Source organism: Oncorhynchus clarkii, chromosome 16 (assembly GCF_045791955.1).
Source record: "Oncorhynchus clarkii lewisi isolate Uvic-CL-2024 chromosome 16, UVic_Ocla_1.0, whole genome shotgun sequence".
In the NCBI taxonomy this organism is placed as follows: Eukaryota; Metazoa; Chordata; class Actinopteri; order Salmoniformes; family Salmonidae; genus Oncorhynchus; species Oncorhynchus clarkii.
In genome coordinates, this window is record NC_092162.1 from 2,746,741 (window position 1) to 2,769,948 (window position 23,208).

A 23,208-nucleotide genomic window follows, 5' to 3' on the forward strand; every position below is an offset into this window, starting at 1 on the left:
ATATCTACATATAGACAGTAGAGACCTACCTAGATATCTACATATAGACAGTAGAGATCTACCTAGATATCTACATATAGACAGTAGAGACCTACCTAGATATCTACATATAGACAGTAGAGACCTACCTAGATATCTACATATAGACAGTAGAGATCTACCTAGATATCTACATATAGACAGTAGAGACCTACCTAGATATCTACATATAGACAGTAGAGATCTACCTAGATATCTACATATAGACAGTAGAGATCTACCTAGATATCTACATATAGACAGTAGAGACCTACCTAGATATCTACATATAGACAGTAGAGACCTACCTAGATATCTACATATAGACAGTAGGGATCTACCTAGATATCTACATATAGACAGAGATCTACCTAGATATCTACATATAGACAGTAGAGACCTACCTAGATATCTACATATAGACAGTAGGGATCTACCTAGATATCTACATATAGACAGTAGAGACAGTAGGGATCTACCTAGATATCTACATATAGACAGTAGAGACCTACCTAGATATCTACATATAAACAGTAGAGATCTACCTAGATATCTACATATAGACAGTAGGGATCTACCTAGATATCTACATATAGACAGTAGAGACCTACCTAGATATCTACATATAGACAGTAGAGATCTACCTAGATATCTACATATAGACAGTAGATCTACCTAGATATCTACATATAGACATCTACCTAGATATCTACATATAGACATAGAGACCTACCTAGATATCTACATATAGACAGTAGATCTACCTAGATATCTACATATAGACTACCTAGATATCTACATATAGACAGTAGAGACCTACCTAGATATCTACATATAGACAGTAGAGACCTACCTAGATATCTACAGTAGAGATCTATATAGATCTACCTAGTACATATAGACAGTAGAGACCTACCTAGAGATCTACCTAGATATCTACATATAGACGGTAGAGATCTACCTAGATATCTACATATAGACAGTAGAGACCTACCTAGATATCTACATATAGACGGTAGAGATCTACCTAGATATCTACATATAGACAGTAGAGACCTACCTAGATATCTACATATAGACAGTAGAGACCTACCTAGATATCTACATATAGACAGTAGAGATCTACCTAGATATCTACATATAGACAGTAGAGACCTACCTAGATATCTACATATAGACGGTAGAGATCTACCTAGATATCTACATATAGACAGTAGAGATCTACCTAGATATCTACATATAGACAGTAGAGATCTACCTAGATATCTACATATAGACAGTAGAGACCTACCTAGATATCTACATATAGACAATATAGATCTACCTAGATATCTACATATAGACAGTAGGGATCTACCTAGATATCTACATATAGACAGTAGAGATCTACCTAGATATCTACATATAGACAGTAGGGATCTACCTAGATATCTACATATAGACAGTAGAGATCTACCTAGATATCTACATATAGACAGTAGAGACCTACCTAGATATCTACATATAGACAGTAGAGACCTACCTAGATATCTACATATAGACGAGTAGAGATCTACCTAGATATCTACATATAGACAGTAGAGATCTACCTAGATATCTACATATAGACAGTAGAGACCTACCTAGATATCTACATATAGACAGTAGAGACCTACCTAGATATCTACATATAGACGGTAGAGATCTACCTAGATATCTACATATAGACAGTAGAGACCTACCTAGATATCTACATATAGACAGTAGAGACCTACCTAGATATCTACATATAGACAGTAGAGATCTACCTAGATATCTACATGTAGACAGTAGAGACCTACCTAGATATCTACATATAGACAGTAGATATCTACATATAGATCTACCTAGATATCTACATATAGACAGTAGAGATCTACCTAGATATCTACATATAGATATCTACATATAGACAGTAGAGACCTACCTAGATATCTACATATAGACAGTAGATATCTACATATAGATCTACCTAGATATCTACATATAGACAGTAGAGATCTACCTAGATATCTACATATAGACAGTAGAGACCTACCTAGATATCTACATATAGACGGTAGAGATCTACCTAGATATCTACATATAGACAGTAGAGACCTACCTAGATATCTACATATAGACAGTAGAGACCTACCTAGAGATCTACCTAGATATCTACATGTAGACAGTAGAGACCTACCTAGATATCTACATATAGACAGTAGAGATCTACCTAGATATCTACATATAGACAGTAGAGATCTACCTAGATATCTACATATAGACAGTAGAGATCTACCTAGATATCTACATATAGACAGTAGAGACCTACCTAGATATCTACATATAGACAGTAGAGATCTACCTAGATATCTACATATAGACAGTAGAGACCTACCTAGATATCTACATATAGACAGTAGAGATCTACCTAGATATCTACATATAGACAGTAGAGACCTACCTAGATATCTACATATAGACAGTAGAGATCTACCTAGATATCTACATATAGACAGTAGAGATCTACCTAGATATCTACATATAGACAGTAGAGATCTACCTAGATATCTACATATAGACAGTAGAGATCTACCTAGATATCTACATATAGACAGTAGAGATCTACCTAGATATCTACATATAGACAGTAGAGATCTACCTAGATATCTACATATAGACAGTAGAGACCTACCTAGATATCTACATATAGACAGTAGAGACCTACCTAGATATCTACATATAGACAGTAGAGATCTACCTAGATATCTACATATAGACAGTAGAGATCTACCTAGATATCTACATATAGACAGTAGAGATCTACCTAGATATCTACATATAGACGGTAGAGATCTACCTAGATATCTACATATAGACAGTAGAGATCTACATATAGACAGAGAGACCTACCTAGATATCTACAGATAGAGACCTACCTAGATATCTACATATAGACAGTAGAGACCTACCTAGATATCTACATATAGACAGTAGAGATCTACCTAGATATCTACATATAGACAGTAGAGATCTACCTAGATATCTACATATAGACAGTAGAGACCTACCTAGATATCTACATATAGACAGAGATCTACCTAGATATCTACATATAGACAGTAGAGATCTACCTAGATATCTACATATAGACAGTAGAGACCTACCTAGATATCTACATATAGACAGTAGAGATCTACCTAGATATCTACATATAGACAGTAGAGACCTACCTAGATATCTACATATAGACAGTAGAGACCTACCTAGATATCTACATATAGACAGTAGAGATCTACCTAGATATCTACATATAGACAGTAGAGACCTACCTAGATATCTACATATAGACAGTAGAGACCTACCTAGATATCTACATATAGACAGTAGAGATCTACCTAGATATCTACATATAGACAGTAGAGACCTACCTAGATATCTACATATAGACAGTAGAGACCTACCTAGATATCTACATATAGACAGTAGGGATCTACCTAGATATCTACATATAGACAGAGATCTACCTAGATATCTACATATAGACAGTAGGGATCTACCTAGATATCTACATATAGACAGTAGAGACCTACCTAGATATCTACATATAGACAGTAGAGACCTACCTAGATATCTACATATAGACAGTAGGGATCTACCTAGATATCTACATATAGACAGTAGAGACCTACCTAGATATCTACATATAGACAGTAGAGACCTACCTAGATATCTACATATAGACAGTAGAGATCTACCTAGATATCTACATATAGACAGTAGGGATCTACCTAGATATCTACATATAGACAGTAGAGACCTACCTAGATATCTACATATAGACAGTAGAGATCTACCTAGATATCTACATATAGACAGTAGAGATCTACCTAGATATCTACATATAGACAGTAGAGACCTACCTAGATATCTACATATAGACAGTAGAGACCTACCTAGATATCTACATATAGACGGTAGAGATCTACCTAGATATCTACATATAGACGGTAGAGATCTACCTAGATATCTACATATAGACGGTAGAGATCTACCTAGATATCTACATATAGACAGTAGAGACCTACCTAGATATCTACATATAGACGGTAGAGATCTACCTAGATATCTACATATAGACAGTAGAGACCTACCTAGATATCTACATATAGACAGTAGAGACCTACCTAGATATCTACATATAGACAGTAGAGATCTACCTAGATATCTACATATAGACAGTAGAGACCTACCTAGATATCTACATATAGACAGTAGAGATCTACCTAGATATCTACATATAGACAGTAGAGATCTACCTAGATATCTACATATAGACAGTAGAGATCTACCTAGATATCTACATATAGACAGTAGAGACCTACCTAGATATCTACATATAGACAATATAGATCTACCTAGATATCTACATATAGACAGTAGGGATCTACCTAGATATCTACATATAGACAGTAGAGATCTACCTAGATATCTACATATAGACAGTAGGGATCTACCTAGATATCTACATATAGACAGTAGAGATCTACCTAGATATCTACATATAGACAGTAGAGATCTACCTAGATATCTACATATAGACAATAGAGACCTACCTAGATATCTACATATAGACAGTAGAGATCTACCTAGATATCTACATATAGACAGTAGAGATCTACCTAGATATCTACATATAGACAGTAGAGATCTACCTAGATATCTACATATAGACAATAGAGACCTACCTAGATATCTACATATAGACAATATAGATCTACCTAGATATCTACATATAGACAGTAGGGATCTACCTAGATATCTACATTTGGCCCGTAGAGATCTACCTAGATATCTACATATAGACAGTAGGGATCTACCTAGATATCTACATATAGACAGTAGAGATCTACCTAGATATCTACATATAGACAGTAGAGATCTACCTAGATATCTACATATAGACAATAGAGACCTACCTAGATATCTACATATAGACGGTAGAGATCTACCTAGATATCTACATATAGACAATAGAGATCTAACTAGATATCTACATATAGACATCTACATATAGACAGTAGGGATCTACCTAGATATCTACATATAGACAGTAGAGATCTACCTAGATATCTACATATAGACAATAGAGACCTACCTAGATATCTACATATAGACAGTAGAGATCTGGCTGCGATCTTATCGGCTCTTAACCAACCACACTATTTTGTACATCATGTTGCTGCTATCGTCTCTTATGACCGAAAAGAGCTTCTGGACATCAGAACTGCGATTACTCACCTCAGATTAGACTAAGAGACGGGTGGGAGGTACTACAGACATCCGACCAGGCCCAGATCCCCAGCATTTCCTGGAGAAGGAAACTGAGATTTTGCGGGAAAAGATCAGGGTGCCTTGTGAGGTTCAGGAGACGAGTGGCTAATCCGCCTTTGCCTTCCGTCCTGCTCGGTAACGTTCAATCGCTGGAAAATAAATGGGATGAACTGAAAGCACGTATGTCCTACCAGCAGGACATTAAAAACTGTAATATCTTATGTTTCACTGATTCGTGGCTGAACGACGACATTAAGAACATACAGCTGGCGGGTTATACACTCTATCGGCAGGACAGAACAGCAGACTCTGGGCGTGGGCCTTTGCATATACAGTATATCACAAAAGTGAGTACACCCCTCACATTTTTGTAAATATTTGAGAGTATCTTTTCATGTGACAACACTGAAGAAATGACACTTTGCTACAAGTAGTGAGTGTACAGCTTGTATAACAGTGTAAATTTGCTGTTCCCTCAAAATAACTCAACACAGTCATTAATGTCTAAACTGCTGGCAACAAAAGTGAGTACACCCCTAAGTGAAAATGTCCAAATTGGGCCCAATTAGCCATTTTCCCTCCCCGGTGTAAGTCTAGGTCCAAGAGGCTTCTGAACAGCTTCTACTCCCAGTCATAAGACTCCAGAACACCTAATCAAATGGCTACCCAGCAATGCCCTACCCTCTTCTACGCTGCTGCTACTCTCTCTCTCTCTATATATATATATATATATATATATAGATAATAACAGTCACTTTAATAACTCTACCTACATGTACAGTTGAAGTGGGAAGTTTACATACACCTTTACCAAATATATTTAAACTCAGTTTTTCACAATTCCTGACATATAATCAGAGTAAACATTCCCTGTTTTAGGTCAGTTAGGATCACCACTTTATTTTAAGAATGTGAAATGTCAGAATAATAGTAGAGAGAAAATTATTTATTTCAGCTTTTATTTCTTTCATCACATTCCCAGTGGGTCAGAAGTTTACATATACTCAATTAGTATTCGGCAGCATTGCCTTTAAATTGTTTAACTTGGGTCAAACGTTTCGGGTAGCCTTCCACAAGCTTCCCACAATAAGTTGGGTGAATTATGGCCCATTCTTCCTGACAGAGCTGGTGTAACTGAGTCAGGTTTGTAGGCCTCCTTGATCGCACACGCTTTTTCAGTTCTGCCCACAAATTTTCTATAGGATTGAGGTCAGGGCTTTGTGATGGCACAGTCAACTTAGTGTATGTAAACTTCTGACCCACTGAAATTGTGTACTGTAACACCCTGTATATAGCCTCTACATTGACTCTGTACCGTAACACCCTGTATATAGCCTCCACATTGACTCTGTACCGTAACACCCTGTATATAGCCTCCACATTGAATCTGTACCGGTACCTCCTGTATATAGCCTCCACATTGACTCTGTACCGTAACACCCTGTATTTAGCCTCCACATTGACTCTGTACCGGTACCCCCTGTATATAGCCTCCACATTGACTCTATACCGGTACCCCCTGTATATAGCCTCCACATTGACTCTGTACCGTAATACCCTGTATATAGTCTCCACATTGACTCTGTACCGTAAAGCCCTGTATATAGCCTCCACATTGACCCTGTACCGTAACACCCTGTATATAGTCTCCACATTGACTCTGTACCGGTACCCCCTGTATAAAGCCTCCACATTGACTCTGTACCGGTACCCCCTGTGTATAGCCTCCACATTGACTCTGTACCGGTACCCCCTGTATATAGCCTCCACATTGACTCTGTACCGTAACACCCTGTATATAGCCTCCACATTGACTCTGTACCGGTACCCCCTGTATATAACCTCCACATTGACTCTGTACCGTAACACCCTGTATATAGCCTCCACATTGACTCTGTACCATAATACCCTGTATATAACCTCCACATTGACTCTGTACCGGTACCCCCTGTATATAGCCTCCACATTGACTCTGTACCGGTACCCCCTGTATATAGCCTCCACATTGACTCTGTACCGGTACCCCCTGTATATAGCCTCCACATTGACTCTGTACCGGTACCCCCTGTATATAACCTCCACATTGACTCTGTACCGTAATACCCTGTATATAGTCTCCACATTGACTCTGTACCGGTACCCCCCTGTATATAACCTCCACATTGACTCTGTACTGGTACCCCTTGTATATAGCCTCCACATTGACTCTGTACTGGTACCCCCTGTATATAACCTCCACATTGACTCTGTACCGGTATCCCCTGTATATAGCCTCCACATTGACTCTGTACCGGTACCCCCTGTATATAACCTCCACATTGACTCTGTACCGGTACCCCCTGTATATAGCCTCCACATTGACTCTGTACCGGTACCCCCTGTATATAGCCTCCACATTGACTCTGTACCGGTACCCCCTGTATATAGCCTCCACATTGACTCTGTACCGGTACCCCCTGTATATAGCCTCCACATTGACTCTGTACCGGTACCCCCTGTATATAGCCTCCACATTGACTCTGTACCGTAACACCCTGTATATAGCCTCCACATTGACTCTGTACTGGTACCCCCTGTATATAGCCTCCACATTGACTCTGTACCGGTACCCCCTGTATATAGCCTCCACATTGACTCTGTACCGGTATCCCCTGTATATAGCCTCCACATTGACTCTGTACCGGTATCCCCTGTATATAGCCTCCACATTGACTCTGTACCGGTATCCCCTGTATATAGCCCTGCTATTGTTATTTACTGCTACTCTTTAATTATTTGTTTTTCTTATCTCTTACTTTTACATTTTTTTTTGGGGGGGGGGGATATTTTCTTAACTGCATTGTTGGTTAAGGGCTTATAAGTAAGGATTTCATTTTAAGGTGTACACCTGTTGTATTCGTGACAAATGAACTTTAATTTGATTTCGATGACATAACCTAGATATCTACATTTGGACTGTAGAGATCTACCTAGTTGTTGATGCTTGACCAACCTATGGGGGCCTTGTACGCCCATCCTGGTCTCGCAAGCTTACATTGGGTTTCGCTACACAATGACGTGAAAAGACGAGGTCAGAATGGAGGACCAGGCTAAACTTATAGTAGACATTAGACAAAATCTGGGAGTGTACATTTATTCATGATCCTTGTCCTCTCCCCCTCTGTCACAGGTACTACCATGAGACATTCCATGACTACCCCAGGTCACGGAAAGCTCTGATTCCATTCATCTTCTAAAGAACAGATGAAGCTCCTGCATTCCAACCATAGGACTGGGAGACCCCAAACAAGCTCTTTAGATCGGGCTTGCATTCCAAACAGCATCCTATTCCCCATATGGTCCTCTGTTCAAACGTAGTGCATTACTTTATGTTGGGAATAGTGTGCCATTTGGGACAAAGTCCAGATATGATCAGATGACCTGCATATAGACAGTAGAGATCTACATATAGACAGTATTTATCTAGCTAGATATCTACATATAGACAGAGAGATCTAGCTGATATCTTCATATAGACAGTATTTATCTACCTAGATATCTACATATAGACAGTATAGATCTAGCTAGATATCTACATATAGACAGTAGAGATCTACCTAGATATCTACATATAGACAGTAGAGATCTACCTAGATATCTACATATAGACAGAGATCTACCTAGATATCTACATATAGACAGTAGAGATTTACCTAGATATCTACATATAGACAGTAGAGATCTACCTAGATATCTACATATAGACAGTAGAGATCATAGCCTAGATATCTACATATAGACAGTAGCACAAAGCCCTCACCTGCAAGGAGATTAACCTAGAGAACGGCTGGTCCTGGGGCTCTGTTCACAAACAGACCCCACAGAGCCCCAGGACAGCAACACAATTAGACCCAATCAAATCATGAGAAAAACAAAAAAATAATTACTTGACACATTGGAAAGAATTAACAAAAAACCAGAGCAAACTAGAATGCTATTTGGCCCTACACAGAGAGTACTCAGTGGCAGAATACCTGACCACTGTGACTGAACTAAAATTAAAATCTTTGACTATGTACAGACTCAGTGAGCCTTACTATTTAGAAAGGCCACCGAAGGCAGACCTGGCTTTCAAGAGAAGACAAGCTATGTGCTCACCGCCCACAAAATGAGGTGGAAACTGAGCTGCACTTCCTAACCTCCTGCCAAATGTACGACCATATTAGAGACACATATTTCCCTCAAAATTACACAAACCCGCAAAGAATTTGAACACATATAATTTGACAAACTCCTGTATCTGTTAGGCAAAAATATCGCAGTCACGCCATCACAGTAGATGTGTGACCTGCTGCCACAAGAAAAGGTCGGCCAGTGGGTCAGAAACAACAATCTAATAAAACCTACATCTATCTGCCTATTCATTCCCACCCCTGTCATTCGTACAGTCTACTATTTGCACATTGTCACGACACCTAGCTTATGTAACATTTTAAATGTTATACTAGATTTTTTTTTACAACCGCTAGTAATATCATGTTTTAAACGTTGTTATTCTCTTGAAAGTGTTGTGTGTAATGTTTACTGTTAAAAGCTGATTGTCATTGTTTTGTTTACAGTTTATTTCAATGTAAACACATTCCATGCCAATAAAGCCCCTTTGAATTGAGATGTTGGTGTCAGTTGACATCTTGGATGACGTATCTAATGTCCAGTACCAGATTAGCCATTTCCACGGCAACCTGCAGAGCATTGAGTTTGGCTGTGAAGGAGTCCAGCACCCTGAGCTGAGGGGGAGTGGCCTTACCCACAACCAGGGGGGCAGGACGTGAAGGGTACCTGGTGAACGTAAAGCTTGTTTATTCAGAGGACATACACACATCCTCTTCTACATACAATAACATACATCACATACAACACACATCCTCTTCTACATACAATAAAATACAACACAAATCCTCTTCTACATACAATAACATTCATCACATACAATAACATACAACAACAACACACATCCTCTTCTACATACAACAACATACAATAACATACATCACATACAACGCCCAACAACGTATTCATGGATCTATGGTGGGTACCTGGTGTTGAGGGGGGTCCACTCCAGCCCAGGCCTGGCGCTCCTCTCCACCAGGCCACAGCCACAGGTGGCTGGAACCTCATCTCCATCACCCCGCTGGAGTGCCTCTCCCTGGGGCACAGTACCCGAATGAACAGCCTCTCCCTGGGGCACAGTACCCGAATGAACAGCCTCTCCCTGGAGCACAGTACCCGAATGAACAGCCTCTCCCTGGGGCACAGTACCCGAATGAACAGCCTCTCCCTGGAGCACAGTACCCGAATGAACAGCCTCTCCCTGGGGCACAGTACCCGAATGAACAGCCTCTCCCTGGGGCACAGTACCCGAATGAACAGCCTCTCCCTGGGGCACAGTACCCGAATGAACAGCCTCTCCCTGGGGCACAGTACCCGAATGAATAGCCTCTCCCTGGAGCACAGTACCCGAATGAACAGCCTCTCCCTGGAGCACAGTACCCGAATGAACAGCCTCTCCCTGGGGCACAGACCAGTGGTGGGCGTAGCTGAGGTCTACGAGGCCGGTTTCTCCATCGTGCACCAGGGCCAAGGCTACAGCCTCCAGGGAGGAGCAGAACCCGTTCAGTCCCAGTAGGTACTGAGACTGGGAGACTCCCAGGGATAACGCTGCCTCCATTGCTTCAGTAGTGCCCTGTGACGGGATTAGATAACATTAGATTTCAATCATTTAAAAATCAGCAAATACAATATAACAATATAACTATATACGCCATTTACCAGACCCTTTGATCCAAAGCAACTTAAATGGTTCGTGAATGTATTTTTCAGTGGGTAGCCACAGCAGGAATCGAACCCTTGACGTTGTAAGCTCCATGCTCTACAAATTGAGCCACATATGAGTATATCTGAACGTAAAGCTTGTTTATTCAGAGGACATACAACAACAACACTGAGTATATCTGGACCACATGAAATCAGTCATAAATATGAGTATATCTGGATCAGTGTCATTGAGCAGTATGGGGGGGGGGGGGGTGTACTAAGCTATATGGAATTGTTTTAAGAAGGTCATGGATCAATTAGCCAGTTGATTTTGAATTTTAAAAACCCCTTGAAGTATCCCAGCATTTATTATTATTATTTTTTTTAACAATTATTTGATGAAAAATTGTGTATTTGGCCTTACTGCTATTAGCCCATATAAACACATTGAATAACAGATAGTCCACCCCCCCACACAAAAAAAATGTAAAGGAAGTTTGTTCTTTAGTGTCTATCCTGAGAAATATAAGAAAGATTAGGAAACATTTATTTTCTAAAAACCTATTTTTTCTTTGTCATTAAGAGTCATTATGGGGTATTGAGTCATTACGGGGTATGGTGTCATTATGGGGTATGGAGTCATTATGGGGTATTGAGTCATTATGGGGTATTGAGTCATTATGGGGTATTGAGTCATTATGGGGTACTGAGTCATTATGGGGTATTGAGTCATTATGGGGTATTGAGTCATTATGGGGTATGGAGTCATTATGGGGTATTGAGTCATTATGGGGTATTGAGTCATTATGGGGTACTGAGTCATTATGGGGTACTGTGTCATTATGGGGTATGGAGTCATTATGGGGTATGGAGTCATTATGGGGTATGGAGTCATTATGGGGTATTGAGTCATTATGGGGTATGGAGTCATTATGGGGTATTGAGTCATTATGGGGTATTGAGTCATTATGGGGTATGGTGTCATTATGGGGTATGGTGTCATTATGGGGTATTGAGTCATTATGGGGTATTGAGTCATTATGGGGTATGGAGTCATTATGGGGTATGGAGTCATTATGGGGTATTGAGTCATTATGGGGTATTGAGTCATTATGGGGTATTGAGTCATTATGGGGGTATTGAGTCATTATGGGGTACTGTGTCATTATGGGGTATTGAGTCATTATGGGGTATTGAGTCATTATGGGGTATTGTGTCATTATGGGGGTATTGAGTCATTATGGGGTATTGAGTCATTATGGGGTATCGAGTCATTATGGGGTATTGAGTCATTATGGGGTATTGAGTCATTATGGGGTATTCCTCTTGTCCAATTAGCTGCCAATAATTACATTTAGATGATTGGAGGATTCTAAATGAATATCTAAGGGCCATTTTCCGTTAGGATCTGTGAGAATATCTAAGAGGATTTTATATAATTCTAAATTAATTAATAATAATCGCATTGTTAAGAAGTAACTATATTCTGGAGATTTCGTTTTCAGTTAACCTAGAGTAAGTGAGAGAAAGGAGATTCTTGAACATGGGGTGAGACATTCTTTCTAATTTGTAAATGAAACCAGTTTGTTATTTAGAATAATTTATTTCTGGAAGAACTTAACTTCAAAATCAAATCAATGTATTTGTCACATACACATAGTTAGCAGATGTTATTGGTCATATACACATAGTTAGCAGATGTTAATGGTCACATACACATAGTTAGCAGATGTTAATGGTCACATACACATAGTTAGCAGATGTTATTGGTCACATACACATAGTTAGAAGATGTTATTAGTCACATACACATAGTTAGCAGATGTTAATGGTCACATACACATAGTTAGCAGATGTTAATGGTCATATACACATAGTTAGCAGATGTTATTGGTCATGTACACATGGTTAGCAGATGTTAATGGTCACATACACATAGTTAGCAGATGTTAATGGTTAGCAGATGTTATTGGTCACATACACATAGTTAGCAGATGTTAATGGTCATATACACATAGTTAGCAGATGTTAACACATAGTTAGCAGATGTTAATGGTCACATACACATAGTTAGCAGATGTTAATGGTCACATACACATGGTTAGCAGATGTTAATGGTCACATACACATAGTTAGCAGATGTTAATGGTCATGTACACATGGTTAGCAGATGTTAATGGTCACATACACATGGTTAGCAGATGTTATTGGTCACATACACATAGTTAGCAGATGTTAATGGTCATATACACATAGTTAGCAGATGTTAATGGTCACATACACATAGTTAGCAGATGTTATTGGTCATGTACACATGGTTAGCAGATGTTAATGGTCACATACACATGGTTAGCAGATGTTATTGGTCATATACACATGGTTAGCAGATGTTATTGGTCACATACACATAGTTAGCAGATGTTATTGGTCATATACACATAGTTAGCAGATGTTATTGGTCACATACACATAGTTAGCAGATGTTATTGGTCACATACACATGGTTAGCAGATGTTAATGCGAGTGTAGCGAAATGCTTGTGCTTCTAGTTCCGACAATGCAGTAATAACCCACGAGTAATCTAACCTAACAATTCCACAACAACTACTTTATACACACAAGTGTAAAGGGATAAAGAGTATGTACATAAAGATATATGAATGAGTGATGGTACAGAGCGGCATAGGCAAGATGCAGTAGATGGTATAGAGTACAGTATATACATATGAGATGAGTAATGTAGGGTATGAAAACATTATATAAAGTGGCATTGTTTAAAGTGGCTAGTGATACATTACATCAAGATGGCAAGATGCAGTAGATGGTATCGAGTACAGTATATACACTCCAATTTGCTTACCGCCCCAACAGGTCATTGAATTTTTAAAAATGATATATACCGTAGGCCTACCATAGATTAAATGAGTATTGGTTACACTACAATTTAGGGTGTGGAAATGTTATGACCCTTAGATATTAATTTGGAATCCTCCAATCCTCTTATAGTGTAGCCTACTCCCAAACGTCATGTTGAACAGCACAATATTTTATATTCTATCTATTACATTTTTATTTTTAACCTTTATTCAACTAGGATATTGTATTTATTTTACCTTTATTTAACTAGGCAAGTCAGTTAAGAACAAATTCTTATTTTCAATGACGGCCAAGGAACAGTGGGGTTAACTGCCTTGTTGAGGGGCAGAATGACAGATTTGTACCTTGTCAGCTCGGGGGGTTTGAACTTGCAACCTTCCGGTTACTAGTCCAACGCTCTGACCAATAATAGAAACACCATGATATTAATCTAATTCATTAAGACACATTTCTTAAAATCAATCCCATATACTATGTTAATGCAAAAAAAAGGTTTTACATTTTTTAATACTGCCAATATGGAAAACTATCAAATGCTCCTCAGAGATGCCCTCTGGTGGTCAGAACTAGCACTAACTTGCATTAACGTAAAACATGGCTGACAATTAGATAACGTGCCACAGAATGCTGCAGCAGCCCGCGCCGTCTGCCGCAGCATGACTCAACTTTTAAAGGAGCCACCACTGTACCGACCTTGTTACTGATGTAGGCTGCCATGTGTGTCTCAGTGCATCCTCCTCCCAGCAGAGCTACTGGGTCTCTCAGGGTCAGCCTCAACACATGCTCTGCCCTCTGACACGCAGCCTGGAACATCACAACCACGGAGACGCAGAATAACAACAGATCAAAACAAAAAATCATTGCCTCCCGAGAAAAACATTTAGCAACGTCCTAACATTAACTAAACAATGAGAGGAACTAGATTACACTTCTAAGACAGGCTTGGATTACATTCAGAGTATAGGTAGACTGTTATTATTTGACTAATTGAGCATATGTAAAGGGTGTCAGTGTGTCTACCTACAGTTCATTGAGCATATGTAAAGGGTGTCAGTGTGTCTAACTGCAGTTCATTGAGCATATGTAAAGGGTGTCAGTGTGTCTAACTGCAGTTCATTGAGCATATGTAAAGGGTGTCAGTGTGTCTAACTGCAGTTCATTGAGCATATGTAAAGGGTGTCAGTGTGTCTAACTGCAGTTCATTGAGCATATGTAAAGGGTGTCAGTGTTCCTACCTACAGTTCATTGAGCATATGTAAAGGGTGTCAGTGTGTCTACCTACAGTTCATTGAGCATATGTAAAGGGTGTCAGTGTGTCTACCTACAGTTCATTGAGCATATGTAAAGGGTGTCAGTGTGTCTACCTACAGTTCATTGAGCATATGTAAAGGGTGTCAGTGTGTCTACCTACAGTTCATTGAGCATATGTAAAGGGTGTCAGTGTGTCTACCTAAAGTTCATTGAGCATATGTAAAGGGTGTCAGTGTGTCTACCTACAGTTCATTGAGCATATGTAAAGGGTGTCAGTGTGTCTAACTGCAGTTCATTGAGCATATGTAAAGGGTGTCAGTGTGTCTAACTGCAGTTCATTGAGCATATGTAAAGGGTGTCAGTGTGTCTAACTGCAGTTCATTGAGCATATGTAAAGGGTGTCAGTGTGTCTACCTACAGTTCATTGAGCATATGTAAAGGGTGTCAGTGTGTCTACCTACAGTTCATTGAGCATATGTAAAGGGTGTCAGTGTGTCTAACTGCAGTTCATTGAGCATATGTAAAGGGTGTCAGTGTGTCTACCTACAGTTCATTGAGCATATGTAAAGGGTGTCAGTGTGTCTACCTACAGTTCATTGAGCATATGTAAAGGGTGTCAGTGTGTCTACCTACAGTTCATTGAGCATATGTAAAGGGTGTCAGTGTGTCTAACTGCAGTTCATTGAGCATATGTAAAGGGTGTCAGTGTGTCTACCTACAGTTCATTGAGCATATGTAAAGGGTGTCAGTGTGTCTAACTGCAGTTCATTGAGCATATGTAAAGGGTGTCAGTGTGTCTACCTACAGTTCATTGAGCATATGTAAAGGGTGTCAGTGTGTCTAACTGCAGTTCATTGAGCATATGTAAAGGGTGTCAGTGTGTCTACCTACAGTTCATTGAGCATATGTAAAGGGTGTCAGTGTGTCTAACTGCAGTTCATTGAGCATATGTAAAGGGTGTCAGTGTGTCTACCTACAGTTCATTGAGCATATGTAAAGGGTGTCAGTGTGTCTAACTGCAGTTCATTGAGCATATGTAAAGGGTGTCAGTGTGTCTAACTGCAGTTCATTGAGCATATGTAAAGGGTGTCAGTGTGTCTACCTACAGTTCATTGAGCATATGTAAAGGGTGTCAGTGTGTCTAACTGCAGTTCATTGAGCATATGTAAAGGGTGTCAGTGTGTCTACCTACAGTTCATTGAGCATATGTAAAGGGTGTCAGTGTGTCTACCTACAGTTCATTGAGCATATGTAAAGGGTGTCAGTGTGTCTAACTGCAGTTCATTGAGCATATGTAAAGGGTGTCAGTGTGTCTAACTGCAGTTCATTGAGCATATGTAAAGGGTGTCAGTGTGTCTACCTACAGTTCATTGAGCATATGTAAAGGGTGTCAGTGTGTCTACCTACAGTTCATTGAGCATATGTAAAGGGTGTCAGTGTGTCTAACTGCAGTTCATTGAGCATATGTAAAGGGTGTCAGTGTGTCTAACTGCAGTTCATTGAGCATATGTAAAGGGTGTCAGTGTGTCTAACTGCAGTTCATTGAGCATATGTAAAGGGTGTCAGTGTGTCTACCTACAGTTCATTGAGCATATGTAAAGGGTGTCAGTGTGTCTACCTACAGTTCATTGAGCATATGTAAAGGGTGTCAGTGTGTCTAACTGCAGTTCATTGAGCATATGTAAAGGGTGTCAGTGTGTCTACCTACAGTTCATTGAGCATATGTAAAGGGTGTCAGTGTGTCTACCTACAGTTCATTGAGCATATGTAAAGGGTGTCAGTGTGTCTACCTACAGTTCATTGAGCATATGTAAAGGGTGTCAGTGTGTCTAACTGCAGTTCATTGAGCATATGTAAAGGGTGTCAGTGTGTCTACCTACAGTTCATTGAGCATATGTAAAGGGTGTCAGTGTGTCTAACTGCAGTTCATTGAGCATATGTAAAGGGTGTCAGTGTGTCTACCTACAGTTCATTGAGCATATGTAAAGGGTGTCAGTGTGTCTAACTGCAGTTCATTGAGCATATGTAAAGGGTGTCAGTGTGTCTACCTACAGTTCATTGAGCATATGTAAAGGGTGTCAGTGTGTCTAACTGCAGTTCATTGAGCATATGTAAAGGGTGTCAGTGTGTCTACCTACAGTTCATTGAGCATATGTAAAGGGTGTCAGTGTGTCTAACTGCAGTTCATTGAGCATATGTAAAGGGTGTCAGTGTGTCTAACTGCAGTTCATTGAGCATATGTAAAGGGTGTCAGTGTGTCTACCTACAGTTCATTGAGCATATGTAAAGGGTGTCAGTGTGTCTAACTGCAGTTCATTGAGCATATGTAAAGGGTGTCAGTGTGTCTACCTACAGTTCATTGAGCATATGTAAAGGGTGTCAGTGTGTCTACCTACAGTTCATTGAGCATATGTAAAGGGTGTCAGTGTGTCTAACTGCAGTTCATTGAGCATATGTAAAGGGTGTCAGTGTGTCTAACTGCAGTTCATTGAGCATATGTAAAGGGTGTCAGTGTGTCTACCTACAGTTCATTGAGCATATGTAAAGGGTGTCAGTGTGTCTACCTACAGTTCATTGAGCATATGTAAAGGGTGTCAGTGTGTCTAACTGCAGTTCATTGAGCATATGTAAAGGGTGTCAGTGTGTCTACCTACAGTTCATTGAGCATATGTAAAGGGTGTCAGTGTGTCTAACTGCAGTTCATTGAGCATATGTAAAGGGTGTCAGTGTGTCTACCTACAGTTCATTGAGCATATGTAAAGGGTGTCAGTGTGTCTACCTACAGTTCATTGAGCATATGTAAAGGGTGTCAGTGTGTCTACCTACAGTTCATTGAGCATATGTAAAGGGTGTCAGTGTGTCTACCTACAGTTCATTGAGCATATGTAAAGGGTGTCAGTGTGTCTACCTACAGTTCATTGAGCATATGTAAAGGGTGTCAGTGTGTCTAACTGCAGTTCATTGAGCATATGTAAAGGGTGTCAGTGTTCCTACCTACAGTTCATTGAGCATATGTAAAGGGTGTCAGTGTGTCTACCTACAGTTCATTGAGCATATGTAAAGGGTGTCAGTGTGTCTACCTACAGTTCATTGAGCATATGTAAAGGGTGTCAGTGTGTCTACCTACAGTTCATTGAGCATATGTAAAGGGTGTCAGTGTGTCTACCTACAGTTCATTGAGCATATGTAAAGGGTGTCAGTGTGTCTACCTACAGTTCATTGAGCATATGTAAAGGGTGTCAGTGTGTCTACCTACAGTTCATTGAGCATATGTAAAGGGTGTCAGTGTGTCTACCTACAGTTCATTGAGCATATGTAAAGGGTGTCAGTGTGTCTAACTGCAGTTCATTGAGCATATGTAAAGGGTGTCAGTGTGTCTACCTACAGTTCATTGAGCATATGTAAAGGGTGTCAGTGTGTCTACCTACAGTTCATTGAGCATATGTAAAGGGTGTCAGTGTGTCTAACTGCAGTTCATTGAGCATATGTAAAGGGTGTCAGTGTGTCTACCTACAGTTCATTGAGCATATGTAAAGGGTGTCAGTGTGTCTACCTACAGTTCATTGAGCATATGTAAAGGGTGTCAGTGTGTCTACCTACAGTTCATTGAGCATATGTAAAGGGTGTCAGTGTGTCTAACTGCAGTTCATTGAGCATATGTAAAGGGTGTCAGTGTGTCTAACTGCAGTTCATTGAGCATATGTAAAGGGTGTCAGTGTGTCTACCTACAGTTCATTGAGCATATGTAAAGGGTGTCAGTGTGTCTAACTGCAGTTCATTGAGCATATGTAAAGGGTGTCAGTGTGTCTACCTACAGTTCATTGAGCATATGTAAAGGGTGTCAGTGTGTCTACCTACAGTTCATTGAGCATATGTAAAGGGTGTCAGTGTGTCTAACTGCAGTTCATTGAGCATATGTAACGGGTGTCAGTGTGTCTAACTGCAGTTCATTGAGCATATGTAAAGGGTGTCAGTGTGTCTACCTACAGTTCATTGAGCATATGTAAAGGGTGTCAGTGTGTCTACCTACAGTTCATTGAGCATATGTAAAGGGTGTCAGTGTGTCTAACTGCAGTTCATTGAGCATATGTAAAGGGTGTCAGTGTGTCTACCTACAGTTCATTGAGCATATGTAAAGGGTGTCAGTGTGTCTAACTGCAGTTCATTGAGCATATGTAAAGGGTGTCAGTGTGTCTACCTACAGTTCATTGAGCATATGTAAAGGGTGTCAGTGTGTCTACCTACAGTTCATTGAGCATATGTAAAGGGTGTCAGTGTGTCTAACTGCAGTTCATTGAGCATATGTAAAGGGTGTCAGTGTGTCTAACTGCAGTTCATTGAGCATATGTAAAGGGTGTCAGTGTGTCTACCTACAGTTCATTGAGCATATGTAAAGGGTGTCAGTGTGTCTAACTGCAGTTCATTGAGCATATGTAAAGGGTGTCAGTGTGTCTACCTACAGTTCATTGAGCATATGTAAAGGGTGTCAGTGTGTCTACCTACAGTTCATTGAGCATATGTAAAGGGTGTCAGTGTGTCTAACTGCAGTTCATTGAGCATATGTAAAGGGTGCTACCTTAGCGTTGCCTTCCTGAACAAGCCTCTGAATGGGCTTAAACCAGGGTCAGCACGCCTCCAATTCTATCACACCGACATTGGCAACATTTCAAGCTAGCGGTGGAGTGAGCTTACTTCCCGTTCTTATCTCTGTTACACAATAGGCTCAGTCTCGTTTACCTTCAGTTCGTTGAGCATGGTGTCGTTCCTGTGGCAGAGGACCATAGTGCAGACAGCTGGTGCTGGTTCCCGAGGTGGAAGGAGATGCAGCATCTCTCTGGATCCAACGGTCCTGACACAGCAGCCTTTCACCTGGCCATAGGCCTCAGGAGGGATAGGGGTCTGGTACAATGCCACTGCCTGAGCACCTGGAACAGTGGGACAGGTGAAAACCAGTGCTTTCTCGAATCTAGTAGGATTTATATTTATATATAAAAACCCATGTATTATAACAAAATAGAAACTAGGCCCCTAAATGTATTTTATTCTCCGCACTAACCTACCTACTACAAAATACTAATATATCTATGCTGGGTAAAGCATTACTGATAAGTACACTATATTACATTACCTGTCATTTGAACAATGGGCTGGATGAGTGCAATGCCGAGTCTCTCTACGACCAAGACCCCGTGCCTCCGGAGGTAATGCTGCAGTACAGGGTGTATTACTCTCTGACACATAAACACCTCCACCTGGTCTGTAACTGCCTGCTCTCCCAGCTTCAGTAACTCATCCAGGATTAGGTCTTCTGGGTCAGGGGCTCCACTGTGCACCTTTGAAGAGTTTAATAACAACACCCACATGGCAGTTATAGACTTTGCAATACATGGATATTACATTGACAGACAAAGAAAACATTCATGTTTAAAATGCGTTATTGAATAAAAACCTTGACGATATTGTATTTATTGTACCTTTATTTAACTAGGCAAGTCCGTTAAGAACAAATTCTTATTTACAATGACGGCCTAGGAACAGTGGGTTAACTGCCTGCTGCTCCTACGCTCTAACCACTAGGCTACCCTGCCGCCCCTACACTCTAACCACTAGGCTACCTGCCGCCCCTACACTCTAACCACTAGGCTACCTGCCGCCCCTACACTCTAACCACTAGGCTACCTGCCGCCCCTACACTCTAACCACTAGGCTACCTGCCGCCCCTACACTCTAACCACTAGGCTACCTGCCGTCCCTACACTCTAACCACTAGGCTACCTGCCTCCCCTACACTCTAACCACTAGGCTACCTGCCGCCCCTACACTCTAACCACTAGGCTACCTGCCGCCCCTACACTCTAACCACTAGGCTACCTGCCGCCCCTACACTCTAACCACTAGGCTACCTGCCGCCCCTACACTCTAACCACTAGGCTACCTGCCGCCCCTACACTCTAACCACTAGGCTACCTGCCGCCCCTACACTCTAACCACTAGGCTACCTGCCGCCCCCACGCTCTAACCACTAGGCTACCCTGCCGCCCCTACACTCTAACCACTAGGCTACCCTGCCGCCCTTACACTCTAACCACTAGGCTACCTGCCGCCCCTACACTCTAACCACTAGGCTACCTGTCGTCCCTAAGCTCTAACCACTAGGCTACCTGCCGCCCCTACGCTCTAACCACTAGGCTACCTGCCGCCCCTACGCTCTAACCACTAGGCTACCTGCCGCCCCTACACTCTAACCACTAGGCTACCCTGCCGCCCTTACACTCTAACCACTAGGCTACCTGCCGCCCCTACACTCTAACCACTAGGCTACCCTGCCGCCCCTACGCTCTAACCACTAGGCTAACTGCCGCTCCTACGCTCTAACCACTAGACTACCTGCCGTTCCTACACTCTAACCACTAGGCTACCTGCCTCCCCCCTCTAACCACTAGGCTACCTGCCGCCCCTACACTCTAACCACTAGACTACCTGCCGCCCCTACACTCTAACCACTAGGCTACCTGCCTCCCCCCTCTAACCACTAGGCTACCTGCCGCCCCTACACTCTAACCACTAGGCTACCTGCGGCCTTTATGCTCTAACCACTAGGCTACCCTGCTGTTGCTGTACATTTATCTTTGAGGTTACTAAAATATTGCATTTAGTGGCAAAAGTAAGGTATACCATTACCTCCAGGGACCCCTCCCCGAACTCAGATAGATCCCCTGAGAGAGACACCGTGAACAGGGCTAGTCGGAAGGGACCGGGCCCCCGTCTGGTTCTCTCCGAGTCTGTGGGGTGAAGCTGCATGTCTGGGACATTCACCAGCAGACCTGGAAACACTGCAGAATCTAGCACAAACTGTCCCTCGATGGAGACAGTCACAGTCCTACCAAGACGGACTCTGTCTGGGGAGCTCGGGGTGTCACCACAGGGGACAGTCAGTAGAAAGGCATGGACAGCCAACGTGCTGATATGTTGTTGTTCACCCTCAGTCAACACACAGGCAGGTTTGCTAGAGATGACACTCCTGGCTAGTGTCACCAAGCTCTGGCAGCTGTTGAAATCGACATTCACTTTACAGCCACAGTCCTCCTGGTTGAGGAAACTGGTGCAAACCTCCAATAGATGTTTGTTGATTTTGATCGCAACACTTGGTCTCAAGCCTGACTTCTGAACATGGTCAATGAGGGAAAAACAGAGGATGCCAGTGTACAGACCACAGTCACTGAACCGAGACAGGTGGTTTAGGATGGAGGCAGTTATAAGTTTGAGTAACGGCTCCGATGAGGAAACAGCTTGAAGTAGGGATGTAGAGGTGGAGGTGGTCAGGACGTGTCCACCAACGTTGTTATGGACTTGCTTCAGTCTGCCATTGGGTCCGAAACAAGAGGTGAGGATCTGCCTCATCAGTGTCATCTTCCGACAGACTTCACTTATACTCAGTGGGCTGTCTGTACAGACAGATGACGCTTTCTTGGTAACTCGAGACATAGTTACTTATTCTTTCATGCACAAATCATTGGAGCTGAAGACACAAGACGAGAAGCCCTCCAAATTCATTTTCATTTGGCTAGCCAGTGTTAGCTACATTCTATCATATCACACATTCCCTGATAAATTCGGGTGTGATTTTTACTCGATTACAAATGTTTAGTACACCCTTTGATATTGCTAAATATACCCATAGACTTGTTCTGTCTTTAAACACATTTAACTCACATTTTAGAGTTGCGAAACAGCAACAGTACGCTCCTGTATTTGATTGTTCTGCAGTCGAAAATCTGACAGCTGTTAGTTTTAGGCATATTGAAAAATACCTGATTACAATATATTATATTACGTTGATTAAATCCGATTACCCCAGAAATGATTGTACCTATGCACGGTGAAATGTGTTTTATAATAGTATATTCATGATTATATTCGTTGTCTATGGTGAAA

The 23,208-nt window shown here is 41.1% G+C and overlaps 2 protein-coding genes across 3 annotated transcripts in view; one reads left to right on the forward strand and one right to left on the reverse strand.

Annotated features, from left to right (window-relative positions):
• LOC139367872 (3-oxo-5-alpha-steroid 4-dehydrogenase 2-like) overlaps nucleotides 1-8,588 on the forward strand; it is an 87,389-nt gene extending 78,801 nt beyond the window's left edge. Inside the window, exon 5 of the mRNA XM_071106220.1 lies at nucleotides 8,522-8,588. Within this exon, the coding sequence (XP_070962321.1) occupies nucleotides 8,522-8,588 (67 nt within the window). The remainder of the gene's footprint in view (nucleotides 1-8,521) is intronic.
• Nucleotides 8,098-23,048, reverse strand: LOC139367871 (MKKS centrosomal shuttling protein). Of its 2 annotated transcripts, XR_011626891.1 has the most exons (8): nucleotides 21,955-23,048; nucleotides 20,402-20,606; nucleotides 20,011-20,198; nucleotides 14,716-14,826; nucleotides 10,862-11,074; nucleotides 10,428-10,564; nucleotides 9,045-10,170; nucleotides 8,098-8,981 (listed from the first exon to the last, which is right to left on the reverse strand). XR_011626891.1 is itself a non-coding variant. In XM_071106219.1 (6 exons), the coding sequence occupies exons 1-6, from the start codon at nucleotides 22,756-22,758 to the stop codon at nucleotides 10,011-10,013; spliced, it is 2,115 nt and encodes a 704-aa protein (XP_070962320.1). In that variant the 5' UTR covers nucleotides 22,759-23,048; the 3' UTR covers nucleotides 8,473-10,010. The 2 variants fall into 2 exon arrangements, 1 of the variants encoding a protein (XP_070962320.1); XM_071106219.1 differs by having other exon boundaries at nucleotides 8,473-10,170; nucleotides 10,428-11,074.
• Nucleotides 23,049-23,208: the final 160 nt, after the last annotated feature.

What these genes read in the sequence shown, in the direction of transcription:
- LOC139367871 (XM_071106219.1), bottom strand. Translation starts at nt 22,758, where the DNA reads ATGTCTCGAGTTACCAAGAAAGCGTCATCTGTCTGTACAGACAGCCCA. An exon ending in GCCCATTGTTCAAATGACAG is followed by an intron (nt 20,199 to 20,401) that starts GTAATGTAATAT and finishes CCACTGTTCCAG; the next exon opens with GTGCTCAGGCAGTGGCATTG. An exon ending in CCATGCTCAACGAACTGAAG is followed by an intron (nt 14,827 to 20,010) that starts GTAAACGAGACT and finishes GTGATGTTCCAG; the next exon opens with GCTGCGTGTCAGAGGGCAGA.